Source organism: Cydia amplana, chromosome 14 (genome assembly GCF_948474715.1).
Source record: "Cydia amplana chromosome 14, ilCydAmpl1.1, whole genome shotgun sequence".
In the NCBI taxonomy this organism is placed as follows: domain Eukaryota; kingdom Metazoa; phylum Arthropoda; class Insecta; order Lepidoptera; family Tortricidae; genus Cydia; species Cydia amplana.
This window is the reverse complement of record NC_086082.1, coordinates 12,356,471-12,369,565: the sequence shown is the minus strand read 5'-3', so window position 1 is coordinate 12,369,565 and position 13,095 is coordinate 12,356,471. Positions and strand designations below refer to the sequence as shown.

The 13,095-nt window shown below is 40.0% G+C and overlaps 2 protein-coding genes across 2 annotated transcripts; one reads left to right on the top strand and one right to left on the bottom strand.

Moving 5' to 3' along the window:
- Nucleotides 1-535: 535 nt before the first annotated feature.
- Nucleotides 536-7,520, bottom strand: LOC134654353 (uncharacterized). Its single transcript, XM_063509816.1, has 7 exons — nt 7,348-7,520; nt 6,800-6,923; nt 6,164-6,279; nt 5,557-5,659; nt 4,664-4,824; nt 2,712-2,872; nt 536-2,481 (listed from the first exon to the last, which is right to left on the bottom strand). The coding sequence occupies exons 1-7, from the start codon at nt 7,429-7,431 to the stop codon at nt 555-557; spliced, it is 2,676 nt and encodes an 891-aa protein (XP_063365886.1). The 5' UTR covers nt 7,432-7,520; the 3' UTR covers nt 536-554.
- Nucleotides 7,521-9,818: 2,298 nt separating this feature from the next.
- Nucleotides 9,819-13,073, top strand: LOC134654114 (glyceraldehyde-3-phosphate dehydrogenase 2-like). The gene is made up of 2 exons (XM_063509541.1): nt 9,819-9,967; nt 11,857-13,073. Exon 2 carries the CDS (start codon nt 11,859-11,861, stop codon nt 12,855-12,857), a length of 999 nt encoding a protein of 332 aa, XP_063365611.1. The 5' UTR covers nt 9,819-9,967; nt 11,857-11,858; the 3' UTR covers nt 12,858-13,073.
- Nucleotides 13,074-13,095: the final 22 nt, after the last annotated feature.

The following is a 13,095-nucleotide window of genomic DNA, read 5'->3' as shown; positions in this document are numbered from 1 at the left end:
GGTAATATATTAGCATAATTAATGACTATAGGGATTAGTAATGATATCAGAATGTACATATACTTATTCATTTAGTACAAATAACCTCCTGCCATTTGAAGAAGGTCAGAGGCACGGACGCTTTTGCTATAAGATATTTACCTGATATTAAAGTAAATATTTTTTTCCAGCGATAAAAGTTTGTATTGACCATAGTTATGTCTCCGCATAAGCTGTTTGGCAGTTTTCAGTATGAAGTGTCTCTCAGAAAAAATAAACTCGATCCTACACTACCTCAAAGTCCTCAATTCTTTTTGTCACGTTCTGCAAAACTATGGTCATAAATTAGCGATAACAAATGGGTACAATGCGTTTATTTACATAGGTATTTATGCTTAGGTTATTTTGTATTGTATGAATGATATATACTTATTTATATTTAAATCAAATAGGTACCTACAATTGTCATCGTACATATCGAGATTATGAATAACGCTGGCTTTAATATATAATAAATTTATTTTTGAAATTAAATACTTTATTACGTACGTACAGCTTTTTGACGTTTAGTGAACCTATGATGCAGGCTTTTTAAACAATCCATTAAAAAACTCATCATACTTGATCCTTTCACACAAATCTTGAAACGACCATTTTCTCTTTGCATTCGTTTCGTAGTTTTCGTCGTCGAGGGGTGAAAACAACTTGTCTGATAGCTCGTCGGATATTTCAATAACTCGGCAAATCTTATCTAAGCGCGGCAAATCCTCTAGTGAATAAGTCAAATCTGTAATGTTTATAATTTGTGACGTTTTCTCACGTATTCTGTGGGAACTTCCAGATCCCGACATGCTTTCACTCTCTAATTTATCAAAAATATCTTGGGTTCTGTATGAGCAATTTTTTTTGCTTATAGTAGGATCCGTGTAACTAGAAACGACACCACTCAAAGATTTATCGGCAACATTTTGTATTGTACTGCTAGAACGTTTGGAACATCCTGGCGAGTTCTGCAAGTTTTCAGCCGCGATTCCATCTACCTTCTTTACATCATTGTTGTGGTTTCTAGCCTCATGAATATTATTTACGGCGACGGTCTCTTTCAGTTCAATATATTGTTCATTCACACCTTCTATTGAATCAGATTCTGCTTTCCTGTCCATATTGAAATTGGAACTGCTAACAACACTTTCATCTTTCACTTTATTTTCCGATGTGTTAATTTTATTTTCATTTTGAGTTTTTTCTTTACATATCTCTACATGATGATTAGTTACTTTTGATTTAACCGCTGTGGTCTTATGCAAAAAATGTAGTGTGTTCTCTAATTTTTCACTTACTATAGTTGGCACTGTACTCGTATCGTCTTCACCGTCAACATTGGTATGATATTCAGATTTCTGATCGTTACTAACATAAAATGTATTCGTGCTTATTAATGGAAAATTTCCATTAATCTCGACACCACGAAAACTTGGGTATTTTTTGTACTTCAATGTATTCAATGAAATATTAGAATTGAAAGTTTTAGTGGGTGAGTTAGACTTTGGCAATATAATTTCAGTGGTGTTGAGTGACTGAACTTCATGTGTGGGTAGGCTCACTTTATCTTGATAATCGTCTACGTCTACTATCTTTTGCTCGCCGGTAATATCAGAGTTTAGCGTATTCATTTTTACCTCCCTAATCTTTTCAAGGGTATCCGAAATTTTTGCTATAATATTTTTCCTCATAATGTCTCTGGTCTTCAATTCTATTTCAGATACTTGTTTGGATTTCTTTGCGGACTGTAATTTTTTACTAGATGTTTTATTCAAAAAATCGTCAGTTATGTTTAACATTTCAGAAACCTCTTTCTCGATTTTTTTAAAACAATTCTCAGCCAACTTATGTTCATTACCTTTCTTTGAATCTTTCCTTGAAACGTCGACTATATTTTGCTTTTCATTACATTTACATTTCGTAAGTGTGTCGATATAGGATTTAATGGATTCTTTATTGATTCCCCGCATAGATGGTGCACTGATTTGATGTATGGAATATTGTGCTGTTGTGGCTTTCATTTCAAGGCTTCGTACGCTAGGCTCCATATTTGGGCGATTGTTAAGTAATCTAGGAACACGGAACGAAACGCATGGTCTCTTAACATCATTATTTTCTTGGTTATTTTCTATATTCTGAAGGTTCTTAGATATAGGCCTCTCGTACATGAGTCTAGTAGGCGTAAGCATCTGTGCTTGGAACTGTCTTTCTAAGAATAACACCGTGTCAATGACTCTACACGAGTATGAGTACTCATTCTCGTACCAACATATTAGTTTGAAAAAGTTAGGTTTTATTTGCAGGCTCGCATCGATGTCTAAAACGCAGGAATGCGTGTCTCCCAAGAAGTCTGATGATACCGCCTTCTCGTTGGTCACTTGTATGATGTTTCGTAATAAGGAGTTATTTAAATCTTCTATATTTTTGGATATTTCTGCTATAGTAGTGTTCTTATTCAACCTGTCAAGCGTACAATACATATTTTATTGTATTTTTTTTACTTAGATAAGGGTTTTTAAGAGAAAACTACATTTTTAATATGTAGGAAGAGCCGCAGATACCAGCTTTAAGTATTTTTGGATCTTTGCACAGTGAGTTGTGTTACTGTCTTTGTCATAGTTTGCTGGGCATAGGCCAAGTCTGAGAATGTCAGAAGTCAGTCAATCAATCAGTCAGTGTAGGTCACTGACCTCAGCGTGATGTCTAGCACGGATCCGTTGACGACTGGGACCCGGAAGGCCAGGCCGGCGAGCTTGCCCCTGCTGGCGGGGAGCACCCGGCCGAGCGCGCGGCACGCGCCGGTGGCCGCGGGGATGATGTTCTGGTGGATGCTGCGGTGGTCGCGCCAGTGCTATTACATTATACACTCATTGCAAATGCCATGCTGAGTTAGTTTTTAGGTATCAGCGTAATTCGTCCCATTCGTTTTTCGTTCATTTTTTATGTCCGTCTCATTCTGTGTTCGTCACTCATTCTTTATTCGTCTCGATCGCTATATGTCCCTATCGTCTTAAGTACAATTATGTAACCTGTCTCTTTCTTAACAAGTCTTTTTCGTTTTTCGTCACGGTCTTCCTAGGACTATGTCTTTGTTTGTGTCTCTCTTTTTTGATATCATTCGCACTTTATCTTTAGTCACTTTCGTTATTCGTCTCACTCTTTTTTTGTCTTTAATGGTAACTCGTTCCGTTCTTTTTTGGGCACGTTCGCTAATCGTCCCGTACTAGTAGGTCTTAGTTGCTATTCATATGTCCTCCGGATCGGAATTCATAAACAAATTGAAGTCAATAAGATATAATTTAAAAAAAAATAAGATTGACGGAAAAAGATAGTTACAAATAGTGACCGAGACGCAAAACGAATGTAACGAACTTAGAATTAGACTGAAAATGAATGAGACTAATCACGAATGTGACTAATAACGAATGCATGAAAAAAAATGAGACAAAAATCGAAAGGGAATAAGAAAGAATGAGTCCTAGGAAGACCGTGACGAAAAACGAAAAAGACTTGTTAAGAAAGAGACAGGTTACATAATTGTACTTAAGACGATAGGGACATATAGCGATCGAGACGAATAAAGAATGAGTGACGAACACAGAATGAGACGGACATAAGAAATGAACGAAAAACGAATGGGACGAATTACGCTGATACCAGTTTTTAGCTTGGTCCGACGCTAACTTTAGGTTTTGTTGCGAAATATTAGCTACAATTCGCTGTCACTTTAAGTAGAAAGTAAACTGCCGAACTAGCGGGGTCAGTAGGGATAAAAACCGGGAATGGTTTTACCAAATTGAAACTACCCACACAAATTATGTCATGGATTAAAAATATCGCTAGATTTAGCATGATACAATTGAGGCACCAGTTTTAAGAAACATCAGGTAATAATAATTTCCAGTTTTTATTCCATTTCGCCCCGCAATTCCTATTAACCCTGTTGACGGTATCAGGCGTGTCTCACTCCGCGATTTCGTCGCTTAGCTACAGGTAGCTAAAAGTACATCCGTTCGGCCCGAATTTTGGGGAATAAAGCCATAAGCCGCGCGTGGCGCTGTCGCCACCTAGCGGCCATATCTATGCTGATCGTAACAGACGCGTTTTGTTAGAGAGTGAGTCTTCTGTACTTAGTACTATTATTTATTCTGTGACGGTATATAAATGTCCAATATTGGTCCAATGGTTTGGACCAATATTGGACATGTATATACCGTCGTTTATGGCGACGGACGTCATGATTAATTACGTCACACGTTTAGGGGGAGTAAGAGAGTCTAGAGTAAAAAAATCATGAAATCCCTGTAACGTAATTTATGGATGACCCCTGGCATGTATACTGGTCAGAAAACCGTCGCCTACTCCATACATGTCTTCTAAAGGCCCCTGTACACAATGGGCCAGCGTGGGCCATTCTGGGGGACGCATTTATGCGTTAGAGGGAGCAAGTGATATTGCTATCTCATTCTACCACATGGCTGCGTCCCTGATTGGCTTGCGATGGCGCCAGGCAGTACAAGCTATTATGATTAATGTCTACCTCCACATAGCGAGTCTCTCTAGGTGTTGGTCGAGACTTCGCTATGAGACAACTTTAGCTACTATCGGGACAACATAATGATTATTATACTGTCGACCTTACCTTGCCTCGAACACACAGGCCATCCAGTGGCTTAAGCGATGGCGTCATGGCGTGTATACTTGTCACGAAACCGTCGGCGATTCCATACGCGTCCTCTAGGACCTTGATGATTGGCGCCAAGCAGTATAGGGTACTCGACGCGCATGATATTACTTTCATATCTGCAAAATAGGTAAGTACTAGCAGCAACACCCTTTTGCAATAAGAATTACGAATTGTCAATTAATAGTGGGCTATGGTAATAAATTACACACAGACACATCATAATTTAAGAAGCCTCTAAAAAGCCCTTAAACTTAAGAAAATATACAGGATGTCGGGTAATTAATGGATAACCTCTTCTATCCACCGACAGGGCACCTGAAGGCTGGTCCAGAAAATGGACTTATACAACCTGTTATATCAGCCACCGAAAGTGGGGTGGGTACTCGTTGGGAGAGTCAATTTTTTTTTCGCGATTTCGGTATGTTGATGGTCCCAAAGTAAAAGTTGCTCAATGTGATGGCCTTCTTCAGCTTACCGTGGGGCTTAGTGTAAGGCCTGAGTGGACGCTCATGTTGAGCGTGCAGCGGGGCGGGGCGTGCGGCGCGCATGTCAAACAAATGCAAACGTATAGGAGCGGCCTTAGTGCACGCTGCTCAAATCCCTTGTGAGCCCGACGCCACGCTGCACGCCCCGCCGAACGCTCCGCTCCGAGCGTCCACTCAGGCCTTACACTTAGTCAATTTGTGTAAAATGTCCATTAATATTTATTTATTTATACAACGTGTGCCCATCCCACTTTCAGTGGCTTGTAGGTCTAGCAAAAGTTTTGTGGTTTTCGAGACACCCGGTATATAAGGTAAGGTTATATATTTCAGGCTGTTTCAGTAAAATAAAAATGATGTGTGTACCCAGTTGTATGCTATTTTCGTTGACGCCCAGTATTAGCATCGGCGCGTCCGCGCTGGGGTCCGTCACTACCACTCTCCTGACTCCTTCGCTGGTCATATGACCCTAGAAACAAGCCAAGTCACATCCTGAACTTTACATCCCAAGCGAACTAAAACTTGGCACCCAGGATATAGATCTCAATTTTTTTGCCGGTGAAGTTAACAATGACGCATATTCTTAACACATTCAGTGCCGAAAACCCGACTATCGGGTATTTTATGATTTCGTTTCCAGGCCGATAGTCGGGATCGTGGTACTAGAGCTTTATGTGACGAAATTTTTGTGGCCAGGCGCGGATGTCTTGTTTGGCTGGGTGGCAATGAATGCGCTAAAATTTAAAATTGAATTTGGGTCTTATTTCACATTTATGCTTTTGAGGGGATACATCTTACTCATGTTTGTCTTCCCTCTAACTTAATTCCTTAAGCGCCACTTGCACCAACCGTTAACTCAGTGTCAAATTGTATTGGTAACCATGGTAACTCCAGTTTTAACCGCGGTTAAATTGTGAATGGTGCAAGTGGCTCTAAATCTCATTAGCTTTAGATACTCTGTACGAGGTCTTACCGACGCTTTTTCCACGCTGGTGTACATACCCGAGGCCTCAACAACATATTGCACGCCCGCTTCGTGCCACGGTATGTCTGCTGGTGCCTTGTGGTGGAACACCTTTACAGAGTGTTCTGTAACAAATAGCCATCTACATGAATGCATCCTATTCTATTTTCTTGGATTTACCGAAATAGTTTACTTCGAGCGTCGCCAACTGATTTGGGGGGCAGTTGATATGGCCGATAGCCGAGGGGAGGGGCATACATATAGTCCAACCCCACACTAGCGTATTTTGAGCGTCGGCGTCTAGTCAACGCTAGGGAAAATGACGTCGCTGCGCAGATGCGCCGACGTTGCGTCGAGCAGCAGCCATAGAGTTGACTAGACGCCGACGCTCGGGAGACGCTAGTAGGTAGGTAGGTACTTACTTATCTACCGTGTCGTAACTGACTTGCAACGCCACAAAAGCTTTTGGATATTTGTCCTTATTATAATTAAGTAGTACCTACCTACTTTATTATTCAGCACTTGGTCGATGCAGATGGTCGACACAGATTCTGTAGCAAAAGTTCTAGTTCACACGTCCCATGACGGAGCGCTATGGTAAATTTACGGTATATTTAGTAAAACGATAAAGATTTATATACAAACCATTGACTTTTATTTCATCGCCTTCATGTGAAACGGTCCCAGAGAATTTCCCGTGCGTTGAATCAAATTTTATTAAATAGCACATGTACTCAGGGTCGATGGCTGGGTCGTTGATTGCTGAAACCTAGAAAGATAGGTAGGTAAGTATATTACGCGCGACAATTAATATATTGTATTGTGGATTGTAGTACAAACAATACATAAATCAACTACTTATTTCGATTTAAAATAAGTCTAAGAAGTACCTACCTAATGGTAAATACAATAATTATATTCTTAAGTAATCAATAGTGCTATCACAACAATCCTGTTTAACTAGTTCACGGAGACAAAAAAATCCTGCGTTGCTGTGCCTACTAGGCACTCCGTTAGAAACTTTGAAACCTCCTAAATAAAAACTCCTATTCTAGAAGCAATGGTTTTCTTTACCACATTCTATCTCTAGATCTAGAATATACACAGAGCAATACAGCACAGTGATTTAGTAAGCTCGAAATAAGGAAATGAAATATAATTCATACGAATGAAATATATCAATACCTACTTACTTCTATATCCGAGTGTTCAGTACAAGTTCTAAATATAACTCTGCCAATTCGGCCAAAGCTGTTGATTCCCACTTTTATTACCATACCGAATAGATAAGAATCGAAAATTCATCAAAATAAACTTTGAATTTTTACATTCAAGACTTTAGAGAGACGTCAATTTTAAAAGTACCGCTTTCTCTTTCATCTTTTTTTTTAAACAGTAAAGCCCTTGCTACACGGTCGCCGACAAGCCCCTCAGACCGCGTGGCCTTGGTTTGGACGGACCGTGTAGACAGTTGTTTCCAACAAAATTTGACCAAAACTGATCAAGGACAGACCAAGGTCAGACGGTTAGAAGGCTTGTCGGCGACCGTGTAGCAAGGGCTTTATGGCCTGGATGCGAGTCCTTTAAATTTTGTTCATGATAAATAGGGATGGAAAAAGATGTGTTTTAAAATTCATGTAGATAATGGTAGCACTGACGATGATTTAAAAAAACTATTATATAGCCGGTCAACCAAATCTTGTCAGTAAAAAAGGCGCGAAATTCAAATTTTCTATGGGACGATATCCCTTCGCGCCATGAATCTAGTATAACTGGATTGGGCATGAGTGGTGGGGATAACTGACAGAACGGGATAGTCTTATGTATCTTTCAGTAGGAGTAGCAGCGAAAACGCTATTATTGTTTGTCCTTGTCACTGTCTCACATCTTGTTTTATTCCCCACCGTAAATTGACCACCATGATTGGTCGAATTCATTTGTTGCCCACCATAACGCGACGCTATGATTGGTCGAATTTATATGTTTTGTCCCTCACGGAGGCACGCGTAGACCACTTCTATAGGATGCTACCTTCTATGCTTCGCGCCTACATTTTTCAAATTTGCCGCCTTTTTCTACTGTCAAGATCAGAGGGCCTCGAGGGGTTCGACGTGTTGCCTCCATGTCACACTTACATACGAATTTACAAGTGCGACAGAGAGGTAACACGTCGAACGTGGTTCGCGGTAGGCCCTCTGGTTGACAAAGTATATATAATATTCTCTCAAGCCAGTAGAAAAAAGTGGCACATTTAAAAAATGTAGGCGCAAAGGGTTATCGTCCCATAGAAAATTTGAATTCGCGCCTTTTTCCACTGACAAAGCAGCTTAAGCCTGGCCACAGACGTTCGGAATTTTCATTCGGTTTCCGGTATACGTACAGAATGACAGATGGGAACGGGAAGTCGCTCGATACGCGGATTAGACTCTCGCGCGAGCCACGAGACGAGCCGTATCTCATATATATATTATACTACTCTTTGGGCTCGTGCGAGAGTCTAATTCGCCTACAAATGCATATGCTAGCTTGCACATGTCAGCCTTATTTGCAAATATTTTTTGTCATAGCAACCCAAAGTTAAAAATAATCTACAAAGATTATGTACAAGCAGACTAGGCATACCATAACATGTGTCGAACCCAAGCAAATTCAACGGTTTAAATTAAATTGGACATTGGGACACAAAAAAATTAAAACCGAGTAGTAGTTTTTGAAGTGAAAACTTCTTTAGCGGCGCTGTGCACTTTTTGAGGTGGGGAAAAAATGTGACCGACAGATTCGACAGATTGAAAATTCGTAAGACGGACACGTGACCTGATCGAAAAACTGTTACAATGTCATTGAGTTTTCACTTCTGCTGGCACTGCCGGAGTGCAACCCGTTGTTTTTTTTATTGTAATAGACATTAGTCACATCTGTATCAGGGATGTTACGGATGCCGATTTTTTGACATCCGCGGATGCGGACTTTTAAAGGCTCACATCCGCGGATGCGGATGCTGATGTCAAGATAGGTACATAAAAAACGTCAAATATTACATTTTAGTCATTTTTATTTCAAAAATCCGGCCAAGTGCGAGTCGGACTCGCGTTCCAAGGGTTCCGTACATTAAGTCCCACTCACGCAGTTGACTGCTCATTTCTAATAGGTTTTTTGGCTAATGACTAAATTACCTAGCAGTCTAGCACTTACGCCGATGCTAAGACGTTCCTGTACCAACCTGTTCCACATCCGCATCCGCATTAAACTCTGCATCGATTTTATACGGATGCGTATATTGAAAATAATGCGGAAGTTCCGCGTTTGCTGAGGCGGATGCGGATATTCGCAACATCCCTGATCTGTATCTATACTTGGTCAACCAGATCTTGACAGTAGAAAAAAGCGGCAAATTTGAAAAAATGTAGGCGCGAAGGGATATCGTCCCATAGAAAATTTGAATTTCGCGCCTTTTTTAACCGACAAGGTTTGGTTGACCAGCTATAATTTATAAATTGGAATGGGGTACGCTCGCAGTAAAAAACGAAAAAAGCAATATATTTAATAAAATTATTTATTGATTGATTTATTAACAGAGCAATGTTAATTACCGATGTACACTATGTACAGAATTGAAGTTCATCATTCAATTTCCGCGTAATTTTTTCTTCCCGCACCGTCTGTAATGACGTGTCTATTCTATGACTCATTGATCTTGATCCGCCCCGCCTACGAATTGCCGCGAGGACGTCCTTCGCCTGACATTTCTAAACTCCATCTTGTGAGCGGCGTACGCGTTCAGTGTCAAAGCCACATTATCTGAACTTTATTCCGGTAAGAGTGCACAATGTATCTTGCTTTTAAATTAGGCATAACAATCTTATAATACTAGACGTTTGAACATGTATTTGTTATATTGCTAACATTAGTGAATAATATCGCGTTTACATCATCAATTGCAACAATTGTATTTAATGAATAATCATGATGTTTTACTATGTATGCAGCTGTGCAAAAACTTTAGACGTTGTTTTTAATCAATCTAGAACATCTTTGGTTCATATTTAGTATGTTTCGTTGGTTAATTCGCCGTTAGCGAGTTTGACCTCTATGCGACCTTCTTGTGCCGGTAGTCAGATTCGCAGCGGTTTAAACACGTATGCTAAATTTCTACCCATCTAAGTGAAATAATTCAAAATGACAGCGTCCAAGGACCAAGGTCATGGTCGGTCATGCTTAAAATATGCCTTATTGTTTTGTTGTCTATTTAACCTCTATTATCAGTCTGTCTTGATACTCTTGATTAGAGGTGATGAAACCGGACCGAAGCTGTAACTACATAAAAGATACCAATATATTTTAATAAGTACTTATTTAATATACTTCATGTAATCACTTCCGTTAAACAATATTTATTATTAGAATTAGTCATTTATTGTGGTTAATTTAGTCTTCAAATATTCCTAGTTTTCTCTTATGTAAGCTTTTTTCACTTTGTTTGACCTTACAGTTATTGACTGACAGTGTAAAAAAAGGATGTAGTATCTACCTATCACTACATAGTATGAAACAAAGTCGCTTCCCGCTGTCTGTCTGTCTGTATGTATGCTTAGATCTTTAAAACTACGCAACGGATTTTGATTCAGTTTTTTTAACAGATACAGTGATTAAGACGAAGGTTTATGCATAATTTGTTAACCAGTGCAAAGCTGGGGCGTGTCGCTAGTATTATATAGTTAACAGTACTTTGATCTGATCTAAAGATTGCTAATGTGCTCTATTGGAATATGAACTTTTTTTTTAATTTTCCTTGTTTCTTTATGAATAAGAGTTACACTTCCTGCTATCCATATCCAGTCTAGTTAGCTCTAGTTTGGACTAAAATTTAAAACTGTTCTCAAAAATCAAAACTATTTAATCAAATAACTTTCTTAGTATTTATTAATATTATGAACAGAGCTCAGCGGGGGTGAGCTATTTTCCTTATAATATGACGTACGTAAGACATGTCAAATTATAAGGTAAATAGCTCGCCCCCGCCGAGCTCTGATTATGAATGTATTGTGTATGCACACTATACATATATAACTGAACAACCACACGCTTTTAAAAGCTGGATAAAAGGATCTGAAAATAATATATCCAATCTGCTGATGTCCGATATTTTATAAAAAAATTTCAAGTTATCCACAAAGTATGTTGGAACAGCTTCCGGGTAGCTTTTGGTTTAGTAAAGTCCAATACTTCTGTCAATTATTGTCAGTGATGATAATGCACAATTTATGATAGAATCCAATTGAATCAATTAATTAATAATCAATTGTGATAAGATAAGACATTTACATTATTAATTCATCTAGTAATTAATGTTTAAATTGCTGAAGTGTATACCTAGTTTTTATTACAATTTCTATTCACTAATAAGCACTTGCAATTTTATAATTTATTACTCTAAACCTTAGGCAAATACTTAAAATTACAGGTTTGTATTGAGACTGTAGTTTGCCCCACAAAATTAACTTATAATAATATGTACTTATACCTTATACCAAACTTACACAGTTAAGAAATATGTTTCAAATGGGGAAGCCCAACTTGAGCCTTTTGAGAATTGATTATTATATTAATATTTCTTATCGTAGAAAAGGCCAATGTTATAACATTGTTGTATTATAGTGTTGTAGAATGGTTACAGATGCTATAATTTCTGTTTTCTTTTGCAGCCATGTCGAAAATCGGTATCAACGGATTTGGCCGCATCGGTCGCCTGGTGCTCCGCGCCTCGATCGAGAAGGGCGCGTCTGTGGTCGCCATCAACGACCCCTTCATTGGCCTGGACTACATGGTCTACCTCTTCAAATACGACTCCACCCACGGTCGTTTCAAGGGCACCATTGAGGCTCAGGATGGCAACCTTATTGTCAATGGAAACAAAATCGCCGTGTTCTCTGAACGCGACCCCAAGGCCATCCCCTGGGGTAAGGCTGGCGCTGAATACGTCGTGGAATCCACCGGTGTCTTCACTACCACCGCTGCCGCTTCCGCTCACTTGGAGGGTGGCGCCAAGAAGGTCATCATCTCCGCCCCCAGCGCTGACGCACCCATGTTCGTCGTCGGAGTCAACCTTGACGCCTATGACCCCTCTGCCAAGGTCATCTCCAACGCTTCCTGCACCACCAACTGCCTCGCTCCCCTCGCCAAGGTCATCCATGACAACTTCGAGATTGTTGAGGGTCTGATGACCACCGTGCACGCCACCACCGCTACCCAGAAGACCGTCGACGGTCCCTCCGGCAAGCTGTGGCGTGATGGCCGCGGCGCTCAGCAGAACATCATTCCCGCCTCCACTGGCGCCGCTAAGGCCGTCGGCAAAGTCATTCCCACTCTTAATGGAAAGCTGACCGGTATGGCTTTCCGTGTCCCTGTCGCCAACGTGTCCGTTGTTGACTTGACCGTCCGCCTGGGCAAGCCCGCCAGCTACGACGCTATTAAGCAGAAGGTCAAGGAGGCCGCTGAAGGTCCCCTGAAGGGCATTCTCGGCTACACCGAGGACCAAGTCGTATCCTCGGACTTCATCGGCGACACACACTCGTCCATCTTCGATGCCGCCGCCGGAATCTCCCTCAATGACAACTTCGTCAAGCTGATCAGCTGGTACGACAATGAGTATGGCTACTCCAGCCGAGTCATTGACCTCATCAAGTACATCCAGACCAAGGATTAAATTTGTAGCTTTTAGAGATTTATGTTACATGTCGAGATTATCGGCGCTTTTAATTTAAGTTTTAAATGAATGCAGTGATATAATCTAAATTATTATATTATGCTACTTTGACAGTAGCTCTGAATGTGTAATCTGTTCGGGTTTTTGCATAAAACACGAAATATCTATGTATGTAATATCAAAATACACTTTGAAATTAAAATGTTAATATAGATATGTATCGCCGTTTATCTTCACT